The sequence below is a fragment of the Melanerpes formicivorus genome, unplaced genomic scaffold, assembly GCF_026170545.1.
Source record: "Melanerpes formicivorus ecotype bairdi unplaced genomic scaffold, bMelFor1.0.p_v2 SCAF_77, whole genome shotgun sequence".
Classification (NCBI taxonomy): Eukaryota; Metazoa; Chordata; class Aves; order Piciformes; family Picidae; genus Melanerpes; species Melanerpes formicivorus.
The window spans coordinates 2,998,396-3,020,604 of NW_027142429.1; the positions used below are offsets into that span (position 1 = coordinate 2,998,396).

General features: G+C 53.0%; 1 protein-coding gene across 17 annotated transcripts in view; it reads left to right on the forward strand.

Annotated features, from left to right (window-relative positions):
- EHMT1 (euchromatic histone lysine methyltransferase 1) overlaps positions 1–22,209 on the forward strand; it is a 143,906-nt gene that overhangs the window by 71,260 nt on the left and 50,437 nt on the right. For 13 of the 17 annotated variants that reach the window (XM_068164139.1, XM_068164148.1, XM_068164151.1 and 10 more), the window contains exons 3-7: positions 6,384–6,940; positions 11,130–11,171; positions 16,820–16,997; positions 20,569–20,705; positions 21,608–21,793. In XM_068164139.1, coding sequence (XP_068020240.1) covers positions 6,384–6,940; positions 11,130–11,171; positions 16,820–16,997; positions 20,569–20,705; positions 21,608–21,793 — 1,100 coding nt within the window. The remainder of the gene's footprint in view (positions 1–6,383; positions 6,941–11,129; positions 11,172–16,819; positions 16,998–20,568; positions 20,706–21,607; positions 21,794–22,209) is intronic. The other 4 variants (XM_068164137.1, XM_068164141.1, XM_068164150.1 and 1 more) reach the window with 2 other exon arrangements.

The window sequence follows — 22,209 nt, forward strand, 5'->3', positions numbered from 1 at the left end:
GGCTTTTAAAGTTGATACTCTAATTCTGAGCTAGTGCAGCTCCTTTCTGCTTGCATTTGGCATGTCCATGGGGTGTCTGCTTTATCCAAAGGCAGGTAGATGGCTGGAGTCAGGCTGTGCTTTCTGAGCTGTCATCACTCTGTTGCTTACAAAGGTGCCTTAGGGGCACCCCACAGTTCGACTTTTTAGACACCTAAAATTAGATGAGGTGTCCTGAAACTGTCTGCCTTGGTTTCTTTCCTCCTTCTTCAGACTTTTCTCTGCATGGGAATTCTAATTCAGTGTTCAGTGTTGAGTAGACTTGGAGTCAAAACTGCTGCAGAGGGTCTGCTTGGTCCTTGGGGAGGGGTCCTGGGGAAGTGTGCATTTCTGCCAATGAATTGGAGGAGCAACTTCTGAGGAGCAGCTGAGGGATCTGGGGCTGGCCAGCCTAGACAAAGGAGGCTGAGAGGAGCTCTTCTGTCTCACTGTAACTCCCTGAAAGGAGGTTGGAGCCAGGTCAGGGTTGGTCTCCTCTCCGAAGCCAACATGGATTTCGGAGGGGCAGGTCCTGCCTCTCCAACCTGATCTCCTCCTATGCCCAGGTGACTGCCTGGTGGATGTGGGGAGGCTGTGGATGTGATCTGCCTGGACTTCAGTAAGGCCTTTGCCACCATCCCCCACAGCAAACTGCTGGCTAACCTGTCAGCTCCTGGCTTGGACAGCAGCTCTCTGAGCTGGGTTAGGAACTGGCTGGAGGCTGAGCCCAGAGAGTGGTGGTGAATGGTGCCACAGCCAGCTGGCAGCCAGGCACCAGTGGTGTGCCCCAGGGACCAGTGCTGGGCCCTGTGCTCTTTAACATCTTCATTGATGATCTGGATGAGGGCATTGAGTCAGTCATCAGCAAGTTTGCAGATGACAGCAAGTTAGGAGCAGATGTTGGTCAGTTAGAGGGCAGAAGGGCTCTGCAGAGGGACCTCGACCGACTGGACAGATGGGCAGAGGCCAACAGGATGGCATTCAACAAGTCCAAGTGCCAGGGGCTGCACTTTGGCCACAACAACCCCAGGCAGTGCTACAGGCTGGGGTCAGAGTGGCTGAGAGCTGCCAGGTAGAGGGGGACCTGGGGGTGCTGATTGACAGCTGCCTTGAATATGAGCCAGCAGTGTGCCCAGGTGGCCAAGAGAGCCAATGGCATCCTGGCCTGCAGCAGGAAAAGTGTGGCCAGCAGGAGCAGGGAGGTCACTGTGCCCTGTGCTCAGCACTGCTTAGGCCACACCTTGAGTCCTGTGTCCAGTTCTGGGCTCCTCAGTTCAAGAAGGACATTGAGAGACTTGAAGGTGTCCAGAGAAGGGCAAGAAAGCTGGGGAGGGGTCTGGAGCACAGCCCTGTGAGGAGAGGCTGAGGGAGCTGGGGTTGCTTAGCCTGGAGAAGAGGAGGCTCAGGGGAGACCTTCTTGCTCTCTGCAACTCCCTGAAGGGAGGTTGTAGCCAGGTGGGGGTTGGTCTCTTCTCCCAGGCATCCAGCACCAGAACAAGAGGACACAGTCTCAAGCTGTGCCAGGGGAGGTTTAGGCTGGAGGTGAGGAAGAAGTTCTACACAGAGAGAGAGATTGGCCATTGGAATGGGCTGCTGATGGAGGTGGTGGAGTCACCATCATTGGAGGTGTTCAAGAGGGGATTGGATGTGGCACTTGGTGCCATGGTCTGGTCATGAGGTCTGTGGTGACAGGTTGGACTCAATGATCTCTGAGGTCTCTTCCAACCTTGGTGATTCTGTGGTACTGTGATACTGTGAAGTGACAGGACGAGAGGAACCAGCCTCAATTGCACCAGGGGAGGTTTGGGTTGGACATGAGCACAGATTTCTTCCCCAGAAGGGTTGTCAAGCCTTGGAGCAGGCTGCCCAAGGCAGTGGTTGCAGGGAAGTGTTTCGAAGCCATGCAGATGTGGTGCTCAGGGACATGGTGGAGAAGCAGACCTAGGTTAATGGTTGGACTTGATGACTTTAAAGGCTTTGTTCCAGTCTAACCAATTCTACCTTAAGGGGCATTATAGGCAGGCAGAGGTTGGTCTCTTCTCCCAGGCAAGCAGCACCAGAACAAGAGGCCACAGTCTCAGGCTGCACCAGGGGAGGTTTAGACTGGAGGTTAGGAAGAAGTTCTACACAGAGAGAGAGATTGGCCATTGGAATGGGCTGCCTGGGGAGGTGGTGGAGTCACCATCATTGGAGGTGTTCAGGAGGAGACTTGATGGGGTGCTTGGTGCCATGGGTTAGTTGATTAGATGCTATTGGATGATAGGTTGGATGTGATGATCTTGAAGGTCTATTCTACTCTACTCTACTCTACTCTACTCTACTCTACTCTACTCTACTCTACTCTACTCTACTCTACTCTACTCTATCCTATCCTATCCCATCCCTATTCTATTCTGCTCTACTCTACTCTAGCCTATCCCTTCCTATCCCTTCCTATCCCTTCCTATCCCATTCCTATCCTATTCTATTCTATTCTGCTCTGCTCTGCTCTGCTCTGCTCTATTCTATTCTATTCTGCAGGGCAGGGTGGGTGCATAATCCTGTCACAACCATGACCCCAAGAGCTGCTGGCAGCTCCTCCAGCTCTGTGCAGCTTCAGGGACAATGCCATTTCCTATCTCTGTTTTGTCACACCTCTAGTCACACAGATTTGGATGTCTGGTGCCTGTTTGTAGGGGTTTGGTGACACCTCTGCAGTCAATCAGATTGCATTTCCCACACTCAATAAGAATGCTTGTGTGTGGGAAACTCTGTCTGGGACTTCAATTTTAGCCTCATGGATTTTTCATGAAGTCCATGATACTTGCTGGAGTGATGCAGCTGTTATTTCCCCTAGGGCACTGCTCTCATTTACCTGTTGGGCTTATTTTCCCCCTCCTCTTGGTTGCCTTCATGGCAGGTAGAGCAATATTTGCCCTCTGCCTGTTCAGGTTATCTGATAGTCACCCACTGAAGTTATTTGGTGGCTCTGGGGGGAGTGAGCAGTATTTAAATGTGTCCAGTTCTGGGCCCCTCAGTTTAGGAAGGAGGTTGACTTGCTGGAATGAGTCCAGAGAAGGGCAACAAAGCTGGGGAGGGGTCTGGAGCACAGCCCTGTGAGGAGAGGCTGAGGGAGCTGGGGTTGCTTAGCCTGGAGAGGAGGAGGCTCAGGGGAGACCTTCTTGCTCTCTCCAACTCCCTGCAGGGAGGTTGTAGCCAGGTGGGGGTTGGTCTCTTCTCCCAGGCACCCAGCACCAGAACAAGAGGACACAGTCTCAAGCTGCACCAGGGGAGGTTTAGACTGGATGTTAGGAAGAAGTTCTTCCCAGCAAGAGAGACTGGCCATGGGAATGTGCTGCCCAGGGAGGTGGTGGAGTCCCCATCCCTGGAGGTGTTTAGGAAGAGACTTGATGGGGTGCTTGGTGCCATGGTTGAGTTGATCAGCTGGTGTTGGGTGATAGGTTGGACCTGATGATCTCAAAGGTCTTTTCCAACCTGCTTAATTCTATTCTGTTCTAATTAAATCAACAAAACCTCAAAAGTACTGAAAATATTGAAGGCTTCACTTGGCCAGGTGCTCAGTGCTGAGCACTAGAAACCTCCCTCTGTGCTTAGGGAGCTCAGTTTTGGTCTTTTTTTCTGGCACTGGCTGCTGAAACCATTGTTCAACTGACCACAGCAGAGTCTTTTAAGCACCACATGCAGAAAGAGGAACCAGGATTTCAAGAGTCCAGACACAGCTGTTGGCTTCCTCTGCCCAGGGCTTTACAAACAGTTAAAGACCAATGGAAAAACTCAGCTCTTTCCCTTCTCCCAGAGTTGTTGCTGTCCAAAACAAACCCTTGGGCCTCTTATCAGACCTTTCAGTACACAGAAAGTGGTCTGGGTGGGTGGTGTGAGAGGGCAGCAGATGGAGGGTGATGACTTTCAATTGTGCTTGGAGAGCTGCTCAGTGACTGCCTGCTGGAGGTGGGGCCCCTCAGCATGCCCTCCAGTAAGCACTGGTGAGCTTTTTCTAGAGGCTTTGGAGCTCTTCTTGGAGACTCTGAGCCAGCAGAGTCTGTGTAGGAGGCAGTCACAGGTTGGGTTTTCTGGGTGTGGGGGGATAGAGCACTTAGTGCAGGTGTCTCACCTGGAGAAGTGGTCAGAGCTGAGCCCCATGGAAGAGTTCCTGCTCGTCACCAGGGTCTGAGGACACTTTCCAGTAAGCTGCTTTGTGCCAAGCATCTGTGGCTTCCAGCTGGAAGTAAGGAGCAGGACTAGGACTGTCCCCATTTGTAAGTTACAGGTAGGACTAGGCTGGAGCAGGTTGAGCACAGCAGGTCTTTGACACCCATCTAGGCAGAGCCCAAACAAGGCTGGCTTCAATTCATAGATTCACACAATGGGTTGGCTTGGAAGGGACCTTCAAGGTCATCCAGTTCCAGTCCCTCTGGCACTGGGAGGGACACCTCCCACTAGACCAGGTTGCACTTTCTTTCCTGCAAGAGAGGTGAGGCATTGGCACAGGCTGCCCAGGGAGGTGGTGGGGTCCCCAGCCCTGGAGGTGTTCAAGAACCCTGTGGCCATGGGACTTTGGGACATGGTTTAATGGCCATGGTGGTGTTAGGTTGATGTTTGGACTGGGTGATCTTAGAGGTTTCTTCCAACCAAAATGATTCTGTGAAGTAAGGTGTACCCAGCATGCTGGGCTGGCTGGCAAAGTTGTCCTCCAGTTTGACTCTGGGCCCTGCTGAACACTGCAGGTGAAAACTGCTTTGATTGGAGCTGGTTGTGAATCAGTGCTGCCTGCTCTGCCAGCCCACTTGTGGTGGTGATGCTTTACATAGCTGCCTGGCCCCTGGAAGATAAGAAATCCAGAGAATCCCTACCAGCAGGCTGAGCTAATCATTGTAGTGATCACTCCAGCGAGTTGTTGTCACTCCTGGTTGCCTGGGGAGCTGCTGGTTTGTTGTGTCTCAAACCCTGCTGCAGGAACAGGGGCTGAAATACCTGATGGGATCCATTCCTGGAAGGGGAAGCATGGAGAAAAAGCTTCTACCTGGATTCACAGAATGCTTTGTGTTGGAAGGGACCTTAAAGATTATCCAGTTCCAAACCCCCTGGCACAGTCAGGGACACCTCCCACTAGCCCAGGTTGCTCAAGGCCTCATCCAGCCTGGTCTGGAACACCTCCAGGGAGAGGACATCCACAGCCTCCCTGGAGAACCTGTTCCAGTGTCTCCCCACCTTCACTGTGTAGAATTTCCTAACCTCCAGTCTTAGTCTCCCCTCCTCCAGCTTCAATCCATTCCCTCTCATCCTGTCACTACAGACCCTTGTAAAAAGTCTTTCTTGCAGGCCCTTTTTACCAGGACATTCCTGTTTCTGCCTGTGTGAGCTTTTGCCCAGTCTGCCAAAATCTTGCTGATTTGAACCATGTCATTATTTGAAGTCTAGAATTGTGATTACCAAGCTTCACCCTGGGGTTTGCTCAGGCCTGGCACTGTGAATCCTGCTCCTGTGCTGCTTCACCCTTGGGTTTGCTCTGGGGGGGCACTGTGAATCCTGCTCCTGTGCTGCTTCACCCTTGGGTTTGCTCAGGCCTGGCACTGTGAATCCTGCTCCTGTGCTGCTTCAGCCTTGGGTTTGCTCTGGGGTGGCACTGTGAATCCTGCTCCTGTGCTGCTTCACCCTTGGGTTTGCTCTGGGGCAGCACTGTGAATCCTGCTCCTGTGCTGCTTCACCCTTGGGTTTGCTCAGGCCTGGCACTGTGAATCCTGCTCCTGTGCTGCTTCACCCTGGCAAGAGAGCCAGTCTCCACTGAACAGCCAGTCTCCACTGGACACCCTTGCCAGGAGAGCTGGGATTGCCAGGGAGGTGTTGCTTGCCACGTTTCATGTAGTGGCAGAGCCCTGGTGCAGACCTTTGGCTGCTGAGCTGTCTGTGCCACGAAAGCTCTCCTGGCCAGCCCTCCCGGCAAGCACTGGTTGTGTCAGTCTGGCCCTGCTCAGGGCATTGCCAGAGATCTGAATACAAGGCTGGGCAGGATTATGTTTGCCATGGGAAGCATTGACATATGGTCCAATAAATGTAGTTACTGGAGGAGCTAAAGATAATATTTGCCTGGGAAAGTCCCTCTTTGGGAACAAATGGCCACATCTGCAGCGTGCTGCCTTCAGCTGAGCCACCCATCCCGCTTGTCACCAGCTGAGGATCCAGGCAAGCCGGGCAGGTGGGTGAGCAAGCTGGATGGAGGGGTGGAGACACCTTCTCAGCAAGCAGGTCACTGGAGGGGAGGTCTGCTCCTTGTTGGACACTCTCAAGGAGCTGCCCCCTGAGCTTTATGGCCACTTGTGACCCTTCCCTTTCTCCTCTCTTCCTCCTCACCCTCCCTCTTTCCCCAGGGTTTAATGCCATGGCTGCAGATGAAAGCGCGACGGAAAAGCAAGCAGGGGAACCAAAAATGGCAGTGGACGGCGAAACCAACGGTTCCTGCGAGCACAGCGAGGCTGGTGGCCACCCAAACCCAGCTAAAACCACTCAGGACAACACAAAAGTGAGCCAGCAGGACTCTGGCAGCAAGTTGAACAGGATAGCAGAGAACGGCATCTCGGAGCGGGACGGCGAGGCCGGCAAGCAGAACCACCTGAAGGCCAATGACTTCCCCCAGAGCGCCCTGACGGGCAGCAATGGGTATATCCTAACCAAGCAGATGGCACAGGAGCAGCCTCTAAGGACTACCAGCACCTTTGCTTCTCTCACTGGCCACGCTGCAAAAACCCTGCCAGGAGGAGGGAGCAAAGGCAGAACTGTGGGCTCCTTCTCTCAGCTGCAGGCCGCCGTGCCGAGCAAGCTCGGGGAGGGCAGTAAGGACATGGATGCTAAGAAAGCCCTTGCTGCTAACACTGAAGTCAAGGTCCACAGAGCACGGAAGACAATGCCTAAACCCACCCCCAGCCTGGTAATGTATATGGCCAGCAGTCACTGTGCCTCCTGCTGCTGCTGCTGCACTTGCTCTTGGCTTTCCCTGAGGGTGTGACAGGGACCCCCTGCTGCACGGGCCAGGCGGCACTGGGAGGTGTCCTGCTGAGGGCATTGGTTTGCTTCATGTAGAGGGTTTGATTCCCTTTGTTCTTTCCCCACAGAGAGACAGAGGTGGTAGATGAGAGTCACGTGGCTGTTGTCAGCTCTCATCCCCAGTGTGTTTCTAGAGACCGTGTCCAGTTTGGGGATCCCCAGCTCAGGAGAGACAGGGATCTGCTGGAGAGAGTCCAGTGGAGGCTACAAGGGTGATTAAGGGTGAAAGGCTGAGAGCCCTGGGGCTGTTTAGTCTGGACAGGAGAAGGCTGAGAGGGCATCTGATCAGTGTCTATAAATAATCTGAGGGGTGGGGGCCAGGCTCTTTTGGGTGGTGCCCAGTGACAGGGCAAGGAACAACAGGTACAAGTGGGAGCTCAGGAAGTTCCACCTCAACATGAGAGGAAAATTCTTTGGTGTCAGGATGCTGGAGGCCTGGAGCAGGCTGTCCAGAGAGGTTGTGGAGTCTGCTTCTCTGGAGACTTTCAAGACCTGCCTGGATGTGTTCCTGGGTGATCCTGCTTTGGCAGTGGATCTGGACTTGATCTGGAGAGGTCCCTTCCAGCCCCTACTATTCCATGATTCTATGATTCTCTATATCAATTACCTTTTATCAATTACCTTTTCCATCAGTTCCATGTGAGGCCCTAAGCAGCCTTTCTCTCTTGGCTGGGTTGCTCCTCAGCTGTCTGCTGAAATCTAGAGCAGCCTGGGAAACAAATTGGATTTCTTAGAAGTTTGACCCAAAGGAAATTAAGCAGAGCATGTTAACTTGAGCCTCCTCCTAAGCTTGGAAGCTCTCAAGAAGCTGATATCTTGGACAACTTGATTGCTTTGCCCTGTCCTTAGAGTAGTACAGCAGATGATCATTTCTCTCTCTCTCTGTTGCTGGTGGTATAGCAACTCATTCAGGAATCTTCACCCCAGAGTCCCAAGGGGTGAATTTACCATCACTTAGTGGAACAGAGTTCTGCCTCTTGTTCTAGGAAGCAAAAGTAGATGTATCACAGTCTCACAGTATAACTTAGGTTGGAAAGGACCTCGAGGATCATCAAGTCCAACCTATCAACACAGACCTCATAACTAAACCACGGCACCAAGTGCCACATCCAGTCCCCTCTTGAACACCTCCAGGGATGGGGACTCCACCACCTCCCTGGGCAGCACATTCCAATGGCCAACAACTCTCTCTGGGAAGAACTTTCTCCTCACCTCGAGTCTAAACCTCCCCTGGCACAGCTTGAGACTGTGTCCCCTTGTTCTGGTGCTGCTTGCCTGGGAGAAGAGACCAACCCCTTCCCAGCTACAACCACCTTTCAGATAGTTGTAGAGGGCAATGAGGTCACCCCTGAGCCTCCTCTTCTCCAGGCTAAGCAACCCCAGCTCCCTCAGCCTCTCCTCACAGGGCTGTGTTCAAGGCCTCTCCCCAGCCTTGTTGCCCTTCTCTGGACACCTTCAAGCCTCTCAATGTCCTTCTTAAACTGAGGGGTCCAGAACTGGACACAGGACTCAAGGTGTGGCCTAAGCAGTGCTGAGCACAGGGCACAATGACTTCCCTGCTCCTGCTGGCCATACTGTTCCTGATGCAGGCCAGGATGCCCTTGGCCCCCTGGGCACACTGCTGGCTCATGTTCAGGCGGCTGTCAGTCAGCACCCCCAGGTCCCTCTCTGTTTGGCAGCACTAATGTGAAGTCATCTGGTGCCTTCCTGTTACAGTGGAGTCAACAGAAATGGGCCTGTCTTTGGCATTGCCTGAGTTTGGTGCTTCTGGCTAATTTTGGGTTCTTTTGCCAAAGGTAGGGAATAGCTGCTGGAACTCCCCTGCACACATTTAGTCTCCATCCCTGTGACATTCTGTGTTTAGCGCCAATGAACCACATCCTCCTTGTGTCACAGAACTGGGGGGGGGCTGCAAGGGACCTCTGGAGATCATCCAGTCCAACCTCCCTGCTAAAGCAGGGCACCCACAGCAGCTTGCTCAGGATCACAGTGGTCAGGAGGGTTTAGAATCTCTCCAGAGAAGGAGACTCCACAACCTCCCTGAGCAGCCTGTGCCAGGGCTCCAGCACCCTCACACCAAAGAAGTTTCTTCTTATGCTCAGGTGAAGCCTCCTGGGATCTAATTTGTTCTGTTGTCCCTTCTCCTGCCACTGGGAACCACTGAAGAAGAGTCTGGCCTTGTCCTCTTGCCCCCCACCCTTTAGCTCTTGCTGAGCATTGATCAGATCCCCTCTGGGGCTGCTCTTCTCCAGCCCCAGGGCTCTCAGCCTTTCCTCCTCACAGGGATGCTTCAGGCCCCTCAGCATCTTTGTAGCCTCTACTGGACTCTCTCCAGTGTCCTGTCTCTCATGTCCAGTGGTGGAGAGAGACTGACCTTAAAGCATGCTGCAGTAGGTCAAGGACAGGAGTGTGAGCCCTGCTTGGCAGTGGGGGTTACACAGAGATGAATGCTCCCAGAGGTGCTGCAGCTTTGGAAGGTTGGTGCTGGGGATCCCTCTCAGCTCCCAGCATATTATGGACCAGGGATGCTCAGCTGCCACCCACTTGTTGCAGCACAGCAGTGGTATGATGAAAGGTCTCAAAGCTGTGAAATGCTGTGGTCTAGAGCTGGGAGGGAGGGAAAAGAAGAGATGGGTGGCCCCTGGCCAGCCCCAGGTGGGGAAAGGTGCCCTTGGCTGTGCGTGTGGAAGCAGGTGGGTGTCCAAGGAGCACATCAGGATTGCACAGCTCATGGGCACACAGCCTGCCCAGTCAGGCACAAACCACACCTCCCACCATGTCCCACCTTGCTTCCCCAACTGCTCATTTCCCCTGCTTGCATCTGACTCTCCCTCTCCCCCCTGCTGCTGTGGGTAAGCCCAGCCTGGGCAGCCACAGGGGAAGCCCAGCTGCAACACCTGCAGCCTGCTGCCAATCTCACGTGAGGCTGTCTCCTCCCCAAAGAAGGCTTTGCCACCAAAACTGCCTCCCAGTTTTCCCCCAGCAGCCTGGTGTGCACTTCAGTGAGGCCAGGCAAAGCCCCAGACACTTGGGGAGATTCTTCAGGGAAAGATCTCTTGGGGCACAGTGACTGAAAGAGGCAGTTCCCTTCTAAAAGACAGCTGCTGGGCTGGGAGGGAGTGCTTCATGTTTCATGGTACATCAAAAGAATATTCTTATGCAGCCCCTTGGGCTTCAAGGTTTGTCTCTGGGAAGCTGCCTGCAAGGTGTGCAGGTGCTTTTGCAGCTCCCTTTCAGGAGCTGCTGCTGCTGCTGCTTTGCTCACACAGCAAGAGGCAGCTTCAGAGACCAAAGCCTGCAGGTGTTGGGCTGTCCTAGCAAGTGCATCCCTGGCCCTCAGTGCTGCTGCCCACTTCCCTTGGGCTTTAAAACAGGGGGAGAAGCAAAACTCAGCAGAGGGCTGGGAAGAAGAGGCTGTTCCCATGTTCTCCCCTCAAGCCATCTGAATGTCAACCCAAGATCTGATCTCATTTCTGGGAGACAATAAACCATCTGTTTTGTTCAGCCTTCCTGCTAATTACTCCCTAATTTCCCCCTGTTGTCTTTCCAACTGACATCCTATTTTGTTCTGAGTAGCAGAGGCCTTTGCTGCTTGTCATTCTTCTGGCCTGATCAGTGCTTTGTTGAGCTCCTTCTAAGAGGCTCCTCCAGCATGGCCTTGCAGTAACTCCTCCTGCACCAGCCTCCACCTTCCCACCTTTTCCCCTTCAAAAGCAGCCTCAGAGCAGGTGCCAGAGTCCAGGAAGCTCTGGGAATCCCCCAGAAGCTGGTGGTACAGGACACAGTCATTGTCTCTGCTCCTGTTTTTTAGAGCATTGTTCTTTCCTTGGTAGACTGTTGGTGCAGACCTGGGAGGAGGAGAGGAGGAAGGTGGTGTGTGTTGCCAGCAGTGTGTAGAAGCCTCTGCTCCCCCTGGCTCCTGCAGAAACACACTGGGGCTGAAGGAATTACTTTCTGTAACCCAATGCCTGTCAAGGGAGCTTGGTAGCCTTTTCCTGCATGTGTGGGCTGGTCTTTGAAAGGAAGCAGCCAATTTCCTCACCAATGTAACCTCAGCTTTTTCCTCTGTTTAGGAGTTGCTTCCTGAACTGGGATCGAAGCTGACTCTGAAGCAGGTGACAGTTTCAATTGATGGTGTCTGATGTTGAGGTGGCTTTTGAGCAGGGACCTCAGGAGAGTTGCTTACAGCCTCATTCCTGCTCCCCTCCTGTGTTCACTAACACAAGACTTGCACCTTCTGCAAGAATCTTCCTTTCCTTCCTAATCCCTTTACAGCCCTACTGAAAGCCCAAAAGATTCCAGGGCCAGGCAGCAGCCTGAAAGGAGCCTGGCTGTTGGGTGGTGTATGAGTGCTGTGCTTGGAGAAGGCCTCTCCTGCTTAGAAACTCCCAGTTTCTGAGCTTGACATCATCAAGACATGTCTGGAAGGGATAAAGAATGGTAGAGGGAGTGACTGCCACCCTGCAGTTATCTCTGGAGCTAGAAGGAGCAGATGGCTGAGCTGGGAATCCCAGGTTATGTTTCTATTCATCACTTGGTGACCACCAGGCTGTAGCTTGAGGTGTGTGGCTCTGGTGGTGGGGGTGTTTTTATGCTCTGCAGAGGGCTGGGCCAGTGGAACTGTGAAGTGTTGGAAGAAACAGTGCAAAGCTCCCTGGGATCTGTATCTCAGCCCAAAAAGTAGGGGTCCAGTGTCACTGGGGGGAGACAGAGCCTGGAGGAGGAGACCCTCTCCTCGTGGTGGTGTTTCTCCCCATATTCATCAGGATGTGCCTGTAAGCAGTGCTGCCTCTAAACACCTGAGCCCAGGATGGGTGAGCTGCTTGCTGTCTGTGCAGCCAGGTGTTGCTGTGGCTGAGAGATGTTCTCCATGTTGGTGCCCAGCACTGCTGGCCTGGGCTGTGGCTGCTCTGCAGGAGCTCCTGGGCTGAGAGTGTTTCTGTGTTCATCTCCTGGGGCCAGGCAGGTGGCACTTGCTGGTCTGCAGGCATCTGGGATTGCTCAGCAGTCTGAAACCATCTCTAAAGTGCAGAAAACTCCCAAGATAAGCAGGTCCGGATGGGGATGGTGTCTCCTCGAGGCAGGGGAAGCAAAGGAGAATAAATAAAAAGGGGTCTAGAGCTTGTGAGGAGCAGCTGAGGGATCTGGGGTTGTTCAGCCTGGAGAAGAAGAGGATCCTTGCTCCAAGGTGAGGCTTAGGCCAGGTCAGGATCCCCAGCAGCTGTGCTGAAATTCAGTAGGGAAAAGCAGTTCTGCAGCAGGGAGAGGGGCACCATGGCAGCCCCTATGGGCACTGCTTGGCACCCCGTCTTACAGCAGCCTGCTGTTGCTTGCTAAAATCCCCTTCACCAGTTGGTAGAGGCAGACATCCCTGGGAGCTGCTGCCCTGTGCTCTTCCAAGGCAGTGGTTTGATAGAGTCCATGTTACCCCTCTGTACAACAGAGAGAAGGGGGTTGCTCCCTGACAGCTGCAGTGGTGGCTCATTTAGTCCTCCTGCCTAGTTGGCTTTGGTTTCAAGCTTAGAATCATTGAACCATTTGGGTTGGAAAAGCTCTCTAAGACCATCCAGTCCAGCCATCAACCCAGCACCACCATGGCTACTAAACCATGGCCCCAGGGGCCATGGCCACAGGTTTCTTGAGTACCTCCAGGGATGGGGACTCCCTGGGCAGCCTGTGCCAATCCCTGACCACTCCTGCAGCAAAGACATTTTTCCTCATCTCCAACCTACCCCTCCCCTGGCACACTTTCAGGCCATTTCTTCTCATCCTATCACCTGAGACTAGGGAGAAGAGCCCAGCCCCCACCTCACTGCAGCCTCCTGTGAGGGAGTTGTGGAGAGCAATGAGGTCTCCCCTCAGCCTCCTCTTCTCCAGGCTAAACACCCCCAGCTCCCTCAGCTGCTCCTCCCCAGCCCTGTTCTCCAGACCCTTCCCCAGCTTCATTGCCCTTCTCTGAGCACTCTCCAGCTCCTCAATGTTTTCCTTGGAGCCAGGGGCCCAAAACAGGACCCAATATTTGAGGAGCAGCCTCAGCAGGGCCGAGTACAGGTTGTACTGTGCTGGAGATGAAAGTGCTGAAGAGAACAGATAAAAGCTTCTCTGTCAAAGCTGGAGGTGTTTCAGGTGGTGAGAGTGAATGGCAGTTCTGTGGTGCTTTTCAAAGCTGTCCTGTGCCAAAGCAGGACCTGCAGGGCCTGTGCCAGCATCCTTGTACCAGCACACAGATGCAGTTCTGGTCTGGTTTCTCTTCAGTGGTTGCTACCTTTCTTGCTTAGGTAATGGAAAGATCTCTTAACTGCTGGGCTGTGAGGAGAATGCTGTGTGGGGGCTGCCAAACTAACAGAGGGTTTAATTAGTCAGCTTTATAGTATCATAGCATCAGGCAGGGTTGGAAGGGACCACAAGGATCAGCCAGTTCCAACCCCCCTGCCATGGGCAGGGACACCCCACACTAGATCAGCCTGGCCACAGCCTCATCCAGCCTGGCCTTAAACACCTCCAGGGCTGGGGCCTCAACCACCTCCCTGGACAACCCATTCCAGGGCTTCACCACTCTCATGGGGAAGAACTTCCTCCTGCCCTCCAGCCTGAATCTTCCCACCTCCAGCTTCATTCCATTCCCCCTAGTCCTATCACTGCCTGAGATCCTGAGCAGTCCCTCCCCAGCCTTCCTGGAGCCCCCTTCAGATCCTGGAAGGCCACAATGAGGTCACCTGGGAGCCTTCTCTTCTCCAGACTGAACAGCCCCAACCCCTTCAGTCTGTCCTCACAGGAGAGGTGCTCCAGCCCTCTGCTCATCCTCCTGGCCCTTCTCTGGACACCTTCCAGCACCTCCAGATCCCTCCTGTCATAGGGGCTCCAGAACTGGAGCTTTGCTTGTTGTGTGTTTTTACTTTTGGAAGACTCAAAAAGAAGATATTCTGTCTTTGGCCACTTCAGTAACTTCAGTGTGAGGGGGGTGAGACACTGGAAGAGGTTGCCCTCAGAAGTTGTGGATGTCCCATCCCTGGAAGAGCTCAAGGCCAGGCTGGATGGGACTTCTAGCAGCATGGTCTGGTTGAAGATGTCCCTGCTCACTGCAAAGAGGTTGGAACCAGATGATCTTGAAGGACCCTTCTAACCCAAACCATTCTGTGATTCTCCCTGCATCTAGGCAGAGAGGGACCTGGGGGTGCTGGTCGTTGGTAGGCTGAACAGGAGCCTGCAGTGTGCCCAGGCAGCAAAGAAAGCCAATGGCATCCTGGCCTGCATCAGGAACAGTGTGGCCAGCAGGAGCAGGGAGGTCATTCTGCCCCTGTACACTGCACTGGTTAGGCCACACCTTGAGTCCTGTGTCCAGTTCTGGGCTCCTCAATTTACGAAGGAGGTTGAGTTGCTGGAAGGTGTCCAGAGAAGGGCAAGAAAGCTGGGCAGGGGTCTGGAGCACAGCCCTGTGAGGAGAGGCTGAGGGAGCTGGGGTTGCTTAGCCTGGAGAAGAGGAGGCTCAGGGAAGACCTTATTGCTCTCTCCAACTCCCTGAAGGGAGGCTGTAGCCAGGTGGGGGTTGGTCTCTTCTCCCAGGCAAGCAGCAGCAGAACAAGAGGCCACAGTCTCAAGCTGTGCCAGGGGAGGTTTAGGCTGGATGTGAGGAAGAAGTTCTACAGAGGGAGAGTGTTTGGCTGTTGGAATGTGCTGCCCAGGGAGGTGGTGGAGTCACCATTACTGGAGGTGTTCAGGAGGAGACTTGCTGGGGTGCTTGGTGCCGTGGTTTAGTTGATTAGGTGGTGTTGGATGATGGGTTGGACTTGATGTTCTTGAAGGTCTCTTCCAACCTGGTTTATTCTGTTCTGTTCTGTTCTATTCTGTTCTATTCTGTTCTATTATGTTCTGTTCTGTTCTGTTCTAGGGGACTTTGGTGCATGGTCAGTCCCACATTGTTCCGTAAGACTTACTGAAGTGGAAGTTTTAGGTATACACAGATACAAACCCAGAAGAAGCTGGTCACAATCCAGAAGGCTCTGCTTGCAGTGAGGGTTTCTGATGACACACAGCTTTTTAATTCAGTCTAAAAAGGCTTAATGCATTTCATTATTTGACAGGCAGAGCAATTAAGCATTGGAACAGCATAAAGGAGCTGGTGGATTTGTGGCCTTTGAAATTGTTAATCCAAGACCAGATAGATGCCTTTGAAGAAGAGCTGTGGCAGTTGAGGCATAAGTTATGGGCTTGGGGCAGGCATGGGTGGCAGTTTGATGGCCTTTTCCTGCAGGTCATTTCTGGTTATCATTACAGCTCGCCTGGCCCCCTCACCTTGTGCCAGCAGCCTGCACATGGCAGAGCTGTGATGAGGAGAATCAGCCTCTTCCCCCTTTGTTCACAAGGTCACCTCACTTGAAAGAGGTGTCTGAGGACTGACCCTGGACTTCAAAGAGTGTTTCTGTCATTTGCTGCTTTTTAGCCCTGCCCTTCTTGTGCCTGGGTGCCTCTGTCTGGTCTGGTGTTTTGGCTGTAGCTTCAGAAATCCTCAGTGAAGAGGAGGCTGAGGGGGATCTTATCAGTGCTCACAGATAGCTGAGGGGTGGATGTCAGGAAGATAGGGCCTGGCTCTTCTCAGTGGTCCCCAGTGGCAGGACAAGAGGTAATGGCTGTACACTTGAACACAGGAAGTTCCACCTGAACATGAGGAAGAAGTTTACTGTGAGGGTGGCAGTGCACTGCCCCAGGCTGCCCAGAGAGGTGGTGGAACTTTCATCTCTGGATCCTTTCAAGGCCTGCCTGGATGTGTTCCTGTGTGACCTGCCTTAGGTGATCCTGCTTTGGCAGGGGGGTTGGACTCAATCTTCAGAGGTCCCTTCCAGCCCCTACCATTCTGGGCTGCTGTGTGATTCTGTAACAAGTATTTACCAGCAAGTGGAGCAGCACTAAGACATTGCCAGCACAGAGCTTGTAATCTGTCTGTGCTCTTGGTTTTCTCTCTGCCAAACCTGCCTCCTGGTTGTCAGTGGAGGAGAACCCCAAAGCATCATTTGAGATTGGATATTAGGAGAAATGTCTTTGCTACAAGAGTGGGCAGGCATGAGAACAGGCTGCCCAGGGAGGTGGTGGAGTCACTGTCCCTGGAGGTGTTCAGGAAACTTCTGGCCATGGCACTTCGCAGTGAGGCTAGTGAAATGCTGGAACAGCTTGCCAGAGAGGTGGTTGAGGCCCCATCCCTGGAAACATTCCAGGTCAAATCAGATGGGGTCCTGAGCAAGCTGCTCTAGTTGGAGATGTCCCTGCTGACTGCAGGGGAGGTGGCCAGGATGACCTCTGAGGGTCCTTTCAAACCTGAGGCAATTTGTGGTTCTAAGACTCTGTTCTTGGGCTTGCTTGATGTGCTAGCCACAGTCAGGGTGTTTCAGGGAACAGCTGTATTTGCTGCATTTGTCTTCTCCAGAGCCAACCAAATGTCTGAGAAAGTAGAGCCTCATGCTTTTCATGATCTGCAGCTGCTTTGGATCTGCCCCTCTGCCTCTGCCCTTCAGGGGCAGCAGCTCTCAACCAGGGCAGAAGCAGCAGGCTGGGAGTGTCTCATAGCCTTTAAGCAGAGTAACACCACGTGCTGGAGGAGGGGCTGTGTGCTGCTTGGGCTGTGTGGTCCTGTCTTCAAGTGACAGTGGTTAGTCCTGAGAGAAAGGAGTTCAGTGTGCTTCCTGGGGGGTTGTTGGGTTTGTGTTGCTTTATTTTACTTGATAGTTTGTCTTAATGCAGAGCCTCAGTGTAACTGCATTTTGTCTTCCAGCATGCAAGTAAAGACCCCAAAGATGGGAGAGACAGCAGAGATCGAAAAGAACCCAAGGAGGAAGGCAACAAAAACATCCTGGAGTTTGGGAAACCGTTGCCATTGCCCTCTCTCCCAGGCCTTCACCAGTCACTACCTCAGAACCAGAGCTATGTGGCCACCACGAAGTCGCAGACAGGTAACAAGGGTCAGACCCCTGCCAGCTCCCAGGGGAGTGGCTGTGTGTGGGAGATCATAGAATCAATAAGGTTGGAAAAGACCTCAAAGATCAGCAAGTCCAACCTGTCACCCAACACCTCCTGACTACTAAACCATGGTTCCAAGTGCCACATCCAATCCCATCTTGAATACCTCCAGGGGTGGGGACTCCACCACCTCCCTGGGCAGCACATCCCAATGGCCAAACACTCTCTCTCTGTAGAACTTCTTCCTAACATCCAGCCTAAACCTCCCCTGGCACAGCTTGAGACTGTGTCCTCTTGTTCTGCTGCTGGGTGCCTGGGAGAAGAGACCAACCCCCACCTGGCTACAACCTCCCTTCAGGGAGCTGGAGAGAGCAAGAAGGTCTCCCCTGAGCCTCCTCTTCTCCAGGCTAAGCAACCCCAGCTCCCTCAGCCTCTCCTCACAGGGCTGTGCTCCAGACCCCTCCCCAGCTTTCTTGCCCTTCTCTGGACACCTTCAAGTCTCTCAATGTCCTTCGTAAATTGAGGAGCTCAGAACTGGACACAGGACTCAAGGTGTGGCCTAAGCAGTGCTGAGCACAGGGCACAAGGACTTCCCTGCTCCTGCTGGCCACACTGTTCCTGATGCAGGCCAGGATGCCATTGGCCTTCTTGGCCCCCTGGGCACACTGCTGACTCATGTTCAGCTGCTGTCAATCAGCACCCCCAGGTCCCTCTCTGCCTGGCTGCTCTCAGCCACTCTGCCCCCAGCCTGTAGCACTGCCTGAGGTGGTTGTGGCCAAAGTGCAGCACCCAGCACTTGGACTTGTTGAATGCCATCATGAGGCAGTTTAACAGGGACTGAAGCCTCTGGCAGAACCTTTTTCCCACTGAATCTCCTTCAGCATTTCCTTCCCCCCTGGCACCAGTACAGCTGCTGCCTTAGACCTGGTTTGACAGATGCTGGTTCAGCCACATCTCTGTGTGCAGACATTGCATTGCAGGCATAGGCTTGTGGCCTCTGGACTCCCTTCTGGTCACCTCTGGATGTTGTGCAATGAGGTGGGCTTCCTTTTCTCCCAAGTAACAGGCAGTAGGATAAGAGGAAGTGGCCTCAGGTTGCACCAGAGGAGGTTTAGGTTGGACATGAGGAACAGTTTCTTGCCCAGAAGGGTTGTCAAGCCTTGGACCAGGCTTCCCAGGGCAACGGTGGGGTCCCCACCCTTGGAGAGGTTTGAAAGCTGTGTGGCTAAATGCCATGGCAGTGCTGGGTTAATGGCTGAACTGATGACATTGAAGGTCTTTTCCAACCTAAATGATTCCATGAGTCTTGCAGTCCCGTGCTACAGTAGCCTCCCAAGTGAAGTCCATCAGTTTCTGCTCTGCCGTGAGCACCTGCTGTGCAGCCCTTCCTGTGCCACCTTGTTTCATGGGGTGCAGGTCCCTCCCTGGCAGTGTGGAGAGGTAAGTGTGCTCCATCAGGCACCACCACACTGAGGATCACTCTTCTGCTACAACTGCTTGCTGGAAGAGACACTTTCATCCCATCTTCCTATGGGAGGTTCTCCTCCCCCACTCTTAGGGATGTTACTCTCCACTGGTGAGGCCTCACCTGGAGTACTGTGTCCAGTTCTGGGCACCCCAGCTCAAGAAGAACTACTGGACAGATCCCAGTGCAGGGCCACAGAGATGCTGAGGGGACTGGAACAGATCTCTTAGGAGGAAAGGCTGAGGGCTGGGGCTGTTTAGCCTGCAGAAGAGGTGGCTGAAGGGAGATCTTACCAATGCTTACAAAGATCTAAGGGGTGAGTGTCAGGAGGATGGGGCCAGACTCTTCTCAGTGGTCCCCAGTGACAGGTTAAGGGGTGCTGGGCATGAACTTGAACATGGGAAGTTCCATCTAAACATGAGGAGGAACTTCTTTACTGTGAAGGGTGGCAGAGCACTGCAGCAGGCTGCTCAGAGAGGTGGTGGAGTCTCCTCTGAAGACTTTCAAGGTCTGCCTGGACATGTTCCTGTGTGACCTTCTTTAGGTGATCCTGCTCTGGCAGGGGTTTGGACTCGATGGTCTTCAGAGGTCCCTTCCCATCCCTGGGATTCTGTGAGACTCTGAAGAGATTTCTATCGATTGATTCTGTTTCACCACACCAGTTGAGTGCTACAGACTGCATCCTGCTAAGGAAATGGAGCTAACAGATTTTTTTGACAGGTCTCTTCATAGATTCTTGGTGAAATTTGATCAGAGCAGAAATGCTTTCAAGGAACAGGGTTGTGCAGCTGCAAACAGTGCTGCTGGTGCTGAAACTGCCTGCTCCCTGCTGCATGTTCTCAAAGAGCCTCCACCAAACATCCTTCTGAAGTGCATTCAGCAAGGAGGGTGTCAGGCAGTGAGGTGTGATGGCTGAGTTGATTAGGAGGCCAGGAGGGAGACTTAACAAATTAAGACCCAATCAAAGCAGTGAAAGACATCAAACAGACTTCCATAGTAGGTGTGAAATGAGGTTAATAGCAAACGGCTCTCGATTGAAGGTACCTTGTCCCTGGGTGTTCTGCAGGCATTGTACATCCCTTGCATTGTCAGGTGGTATAATTAGCCTTGCAGGATCTGTCTGAGCAGGCTGGGTTCTATTCAGCTTCCTACAGCACCTGCCAAATGCAGGTTAATGTAAGGATTTGATGCTGTGTGTGGGGATGATGGGGCCAGGATGAGCGTGGAGAGGATACTCAGAATTTGGCTGGGTTAGCAGCACTGGCAGGAAGCTCTCTGAGTGTTTGCCATGTGTGTGTGAGAGATCTTTTGGCTGACTTGTAGTTAAATTCCAGAGATTCACAGGATGGTTGGGGTTGGAAGAAACTTTAAAGATCATTCAGTCCCAACCCCCCTGTCCCATGGGCAGGGACACTTCCTGCTAAACCAGGTTGCTCAAGGCCTCATCCAGCCTGGCCTTCAACACCTCTCCACACCCTCCCTGGGCAACCTGTTCCAGTGTCTCACTACCCTCACTGTAAAGAATTTCTTCCTCATCTCCACTCTCAATCTCCCCTCTCCCAGCTCAAAGCCATTGTTCCTCATTCTGTCACTCCCAGCCCTTGTCAGAAGCCCCTGCCCAGCTCTCCTGGAGCTGCCTGTCCTCTTGTTTGAGACTGTGTCCTCTTGTTCTGGTGCTGGGTGCCTGGGAGAAGAGACCAACCCCCACCTGGCTCCAACCTCCCTTCAGGGAGTTGGAGAGAGCAAGAAGGCCTCCCCCGAGCCTCCTCTTCTCCAGGCTGAACAGCCTCAACTCTCCCAGCCTGTCCCCACAGGGGAGGTTCTTCAGCCCTCTGATCATCTTTGTGGCCTCTTCAGCAGCTCCAGGTCCTGCTTGTGCTGGGGACACCAGACCTGGAGGCAGTGCTGGCGGTTTGGTCTCATGAGAGCAGAGCAGAGTGGGAGAATCGCTTCACTCTTGCAGCGAATTTGTGGGAGTGGGAAGCCTTCTTCTCAGGTCCTGCCCTCAAATGTAATTTCCTCTCAGAACAGCCTCTGGTCTCCACCCCTTCTTCCCATTCCTGAGCAAACTTGGGGTTTCTTTTGCTTTTCTTTTCCAGCTGCTGCAGTATCTCGGAAGAAAAAACGGAGAATGGGAACCTATAGCCTGGTTCCCAAGAAAAAGACCAAAGTGTTAAAACAGAGAACAATGATTGAGATGTTTAAGAGCATAACTCATTCCTCTATGGGTGCCAAGGTAAGGGGAGCACTGAGCCAACTGGACATGCTTGCTGTCACCATGCACATCTCTCATCCTTGCACACCAACCCCGTGGATAGGTGCAGGAATGAGCTGGCCTCTTGCAGTCAGCATCTTCCTCTTGGAGTCTACATCTTTTCTGGCAACAGCATCCTGCCTGTAGCAGTCTTGCTGCTTTCAAAATGGCTTTTTGAGAGTGGCTCTTCAGATAACAGCTCTTACACAAACGTTTTCCAGTGAATGTTCCTCTTCTATCCCCTGAGTCCTGTGGAACAGGAGATACTTCAAGCCTACTTCATGTGGTAACCTTCTTGTTTTGGTGTCCTCCAGATAACTGTTTAGTGTTGCTGCTTCAGGCTGCAACCTCAATGCTTTCTTGAGGCAAAACAAGAGGTCACTCAAAGAGGTTTAGGCAGGGACTCATTCCTGATCAAGCTCTGCTTTTGCTGCAACCCCTGTCCTGAAGGTTTGGTCTTAGAATTCAAGGTGAGCAGTACTGGGCTTCCGTAGAGTAGAGTGAAAATTCCTCTGTGATGGCTTTCAGTTCCCTAGAAACATTCTTGGGGGTTCAACCCTTGCCCTTCCATGTTTGAACTAGACTGCAGGGCTCTGCCTGAAGGCTTCTGCCCAGCAGCCCTTCTCCCCTTAAAGCTTTGTACAACCACGTGAGTCTGGAATGACTCCTCATGGCTCCTCGGTCCCCAGGTTGACAGGGTTAGATGTCACAGCCTGTCAGGCTGGCTTTGCTGGCAGCACTGAGGAGCTCTGGGGGGCCACACAGCCAGCTTTGCCCTGGCAGCTCGAAGGCTCCTCGTACAGAGGTGATCTGGGATGGATTCAGCTGCTCTGTCCTGTGAGTTGATGTTGTCTTTGTGGCTCACGTGCTTGGACGACTTTCAGAGTGAAAAGGACCTGGGTGATGCCAGCCTTCATGTGAACGGGGAAAGCATAGATGTAGACTCTGAAGAGGAAGACTCTGATGAGTTGGAAGAGGAGGATGATCACGGAGCAGAACAGGCAGTTCTGTTTCCTGTAGATGATAACAGGACCTCTAAAGACAGCGCATCCGATGCAGACGCCAGAAAGGTATTCACCTGCCCTCTGCAGGACCTGAGGGAGTGGGATGGGACACCTTGGACAGCTGGGATAGGAGTGACACCACCTGAGGCAGTTTCTTAGGCTTTCTTTGGCCTGCAAGATGGTGGAAGGTGCAGCAGTGGTAGTGAGGCTGTTTGATGAGCTTTTCCTGCTCCCCACTGTAGCTCTCCACCTACCCCCAGTTTCAGCCTTGTGGTCCATGCAGAATGTGACACCCTGTGAGATGCAGAACCCACACCACATTTAGGTGCAGGATTCACTGAACCCATAAGAGCTGTCTTCCTAATTTACTGGTTGGTAAAGCATTCAGCTTGGCTTGGTTCATTTTTCCCCAAGCCAGGACACACAGTGTAGGCATGAGGCTGCTTTTGGATAATCAAGGAAGTTGAGATTTCATTGGAAAA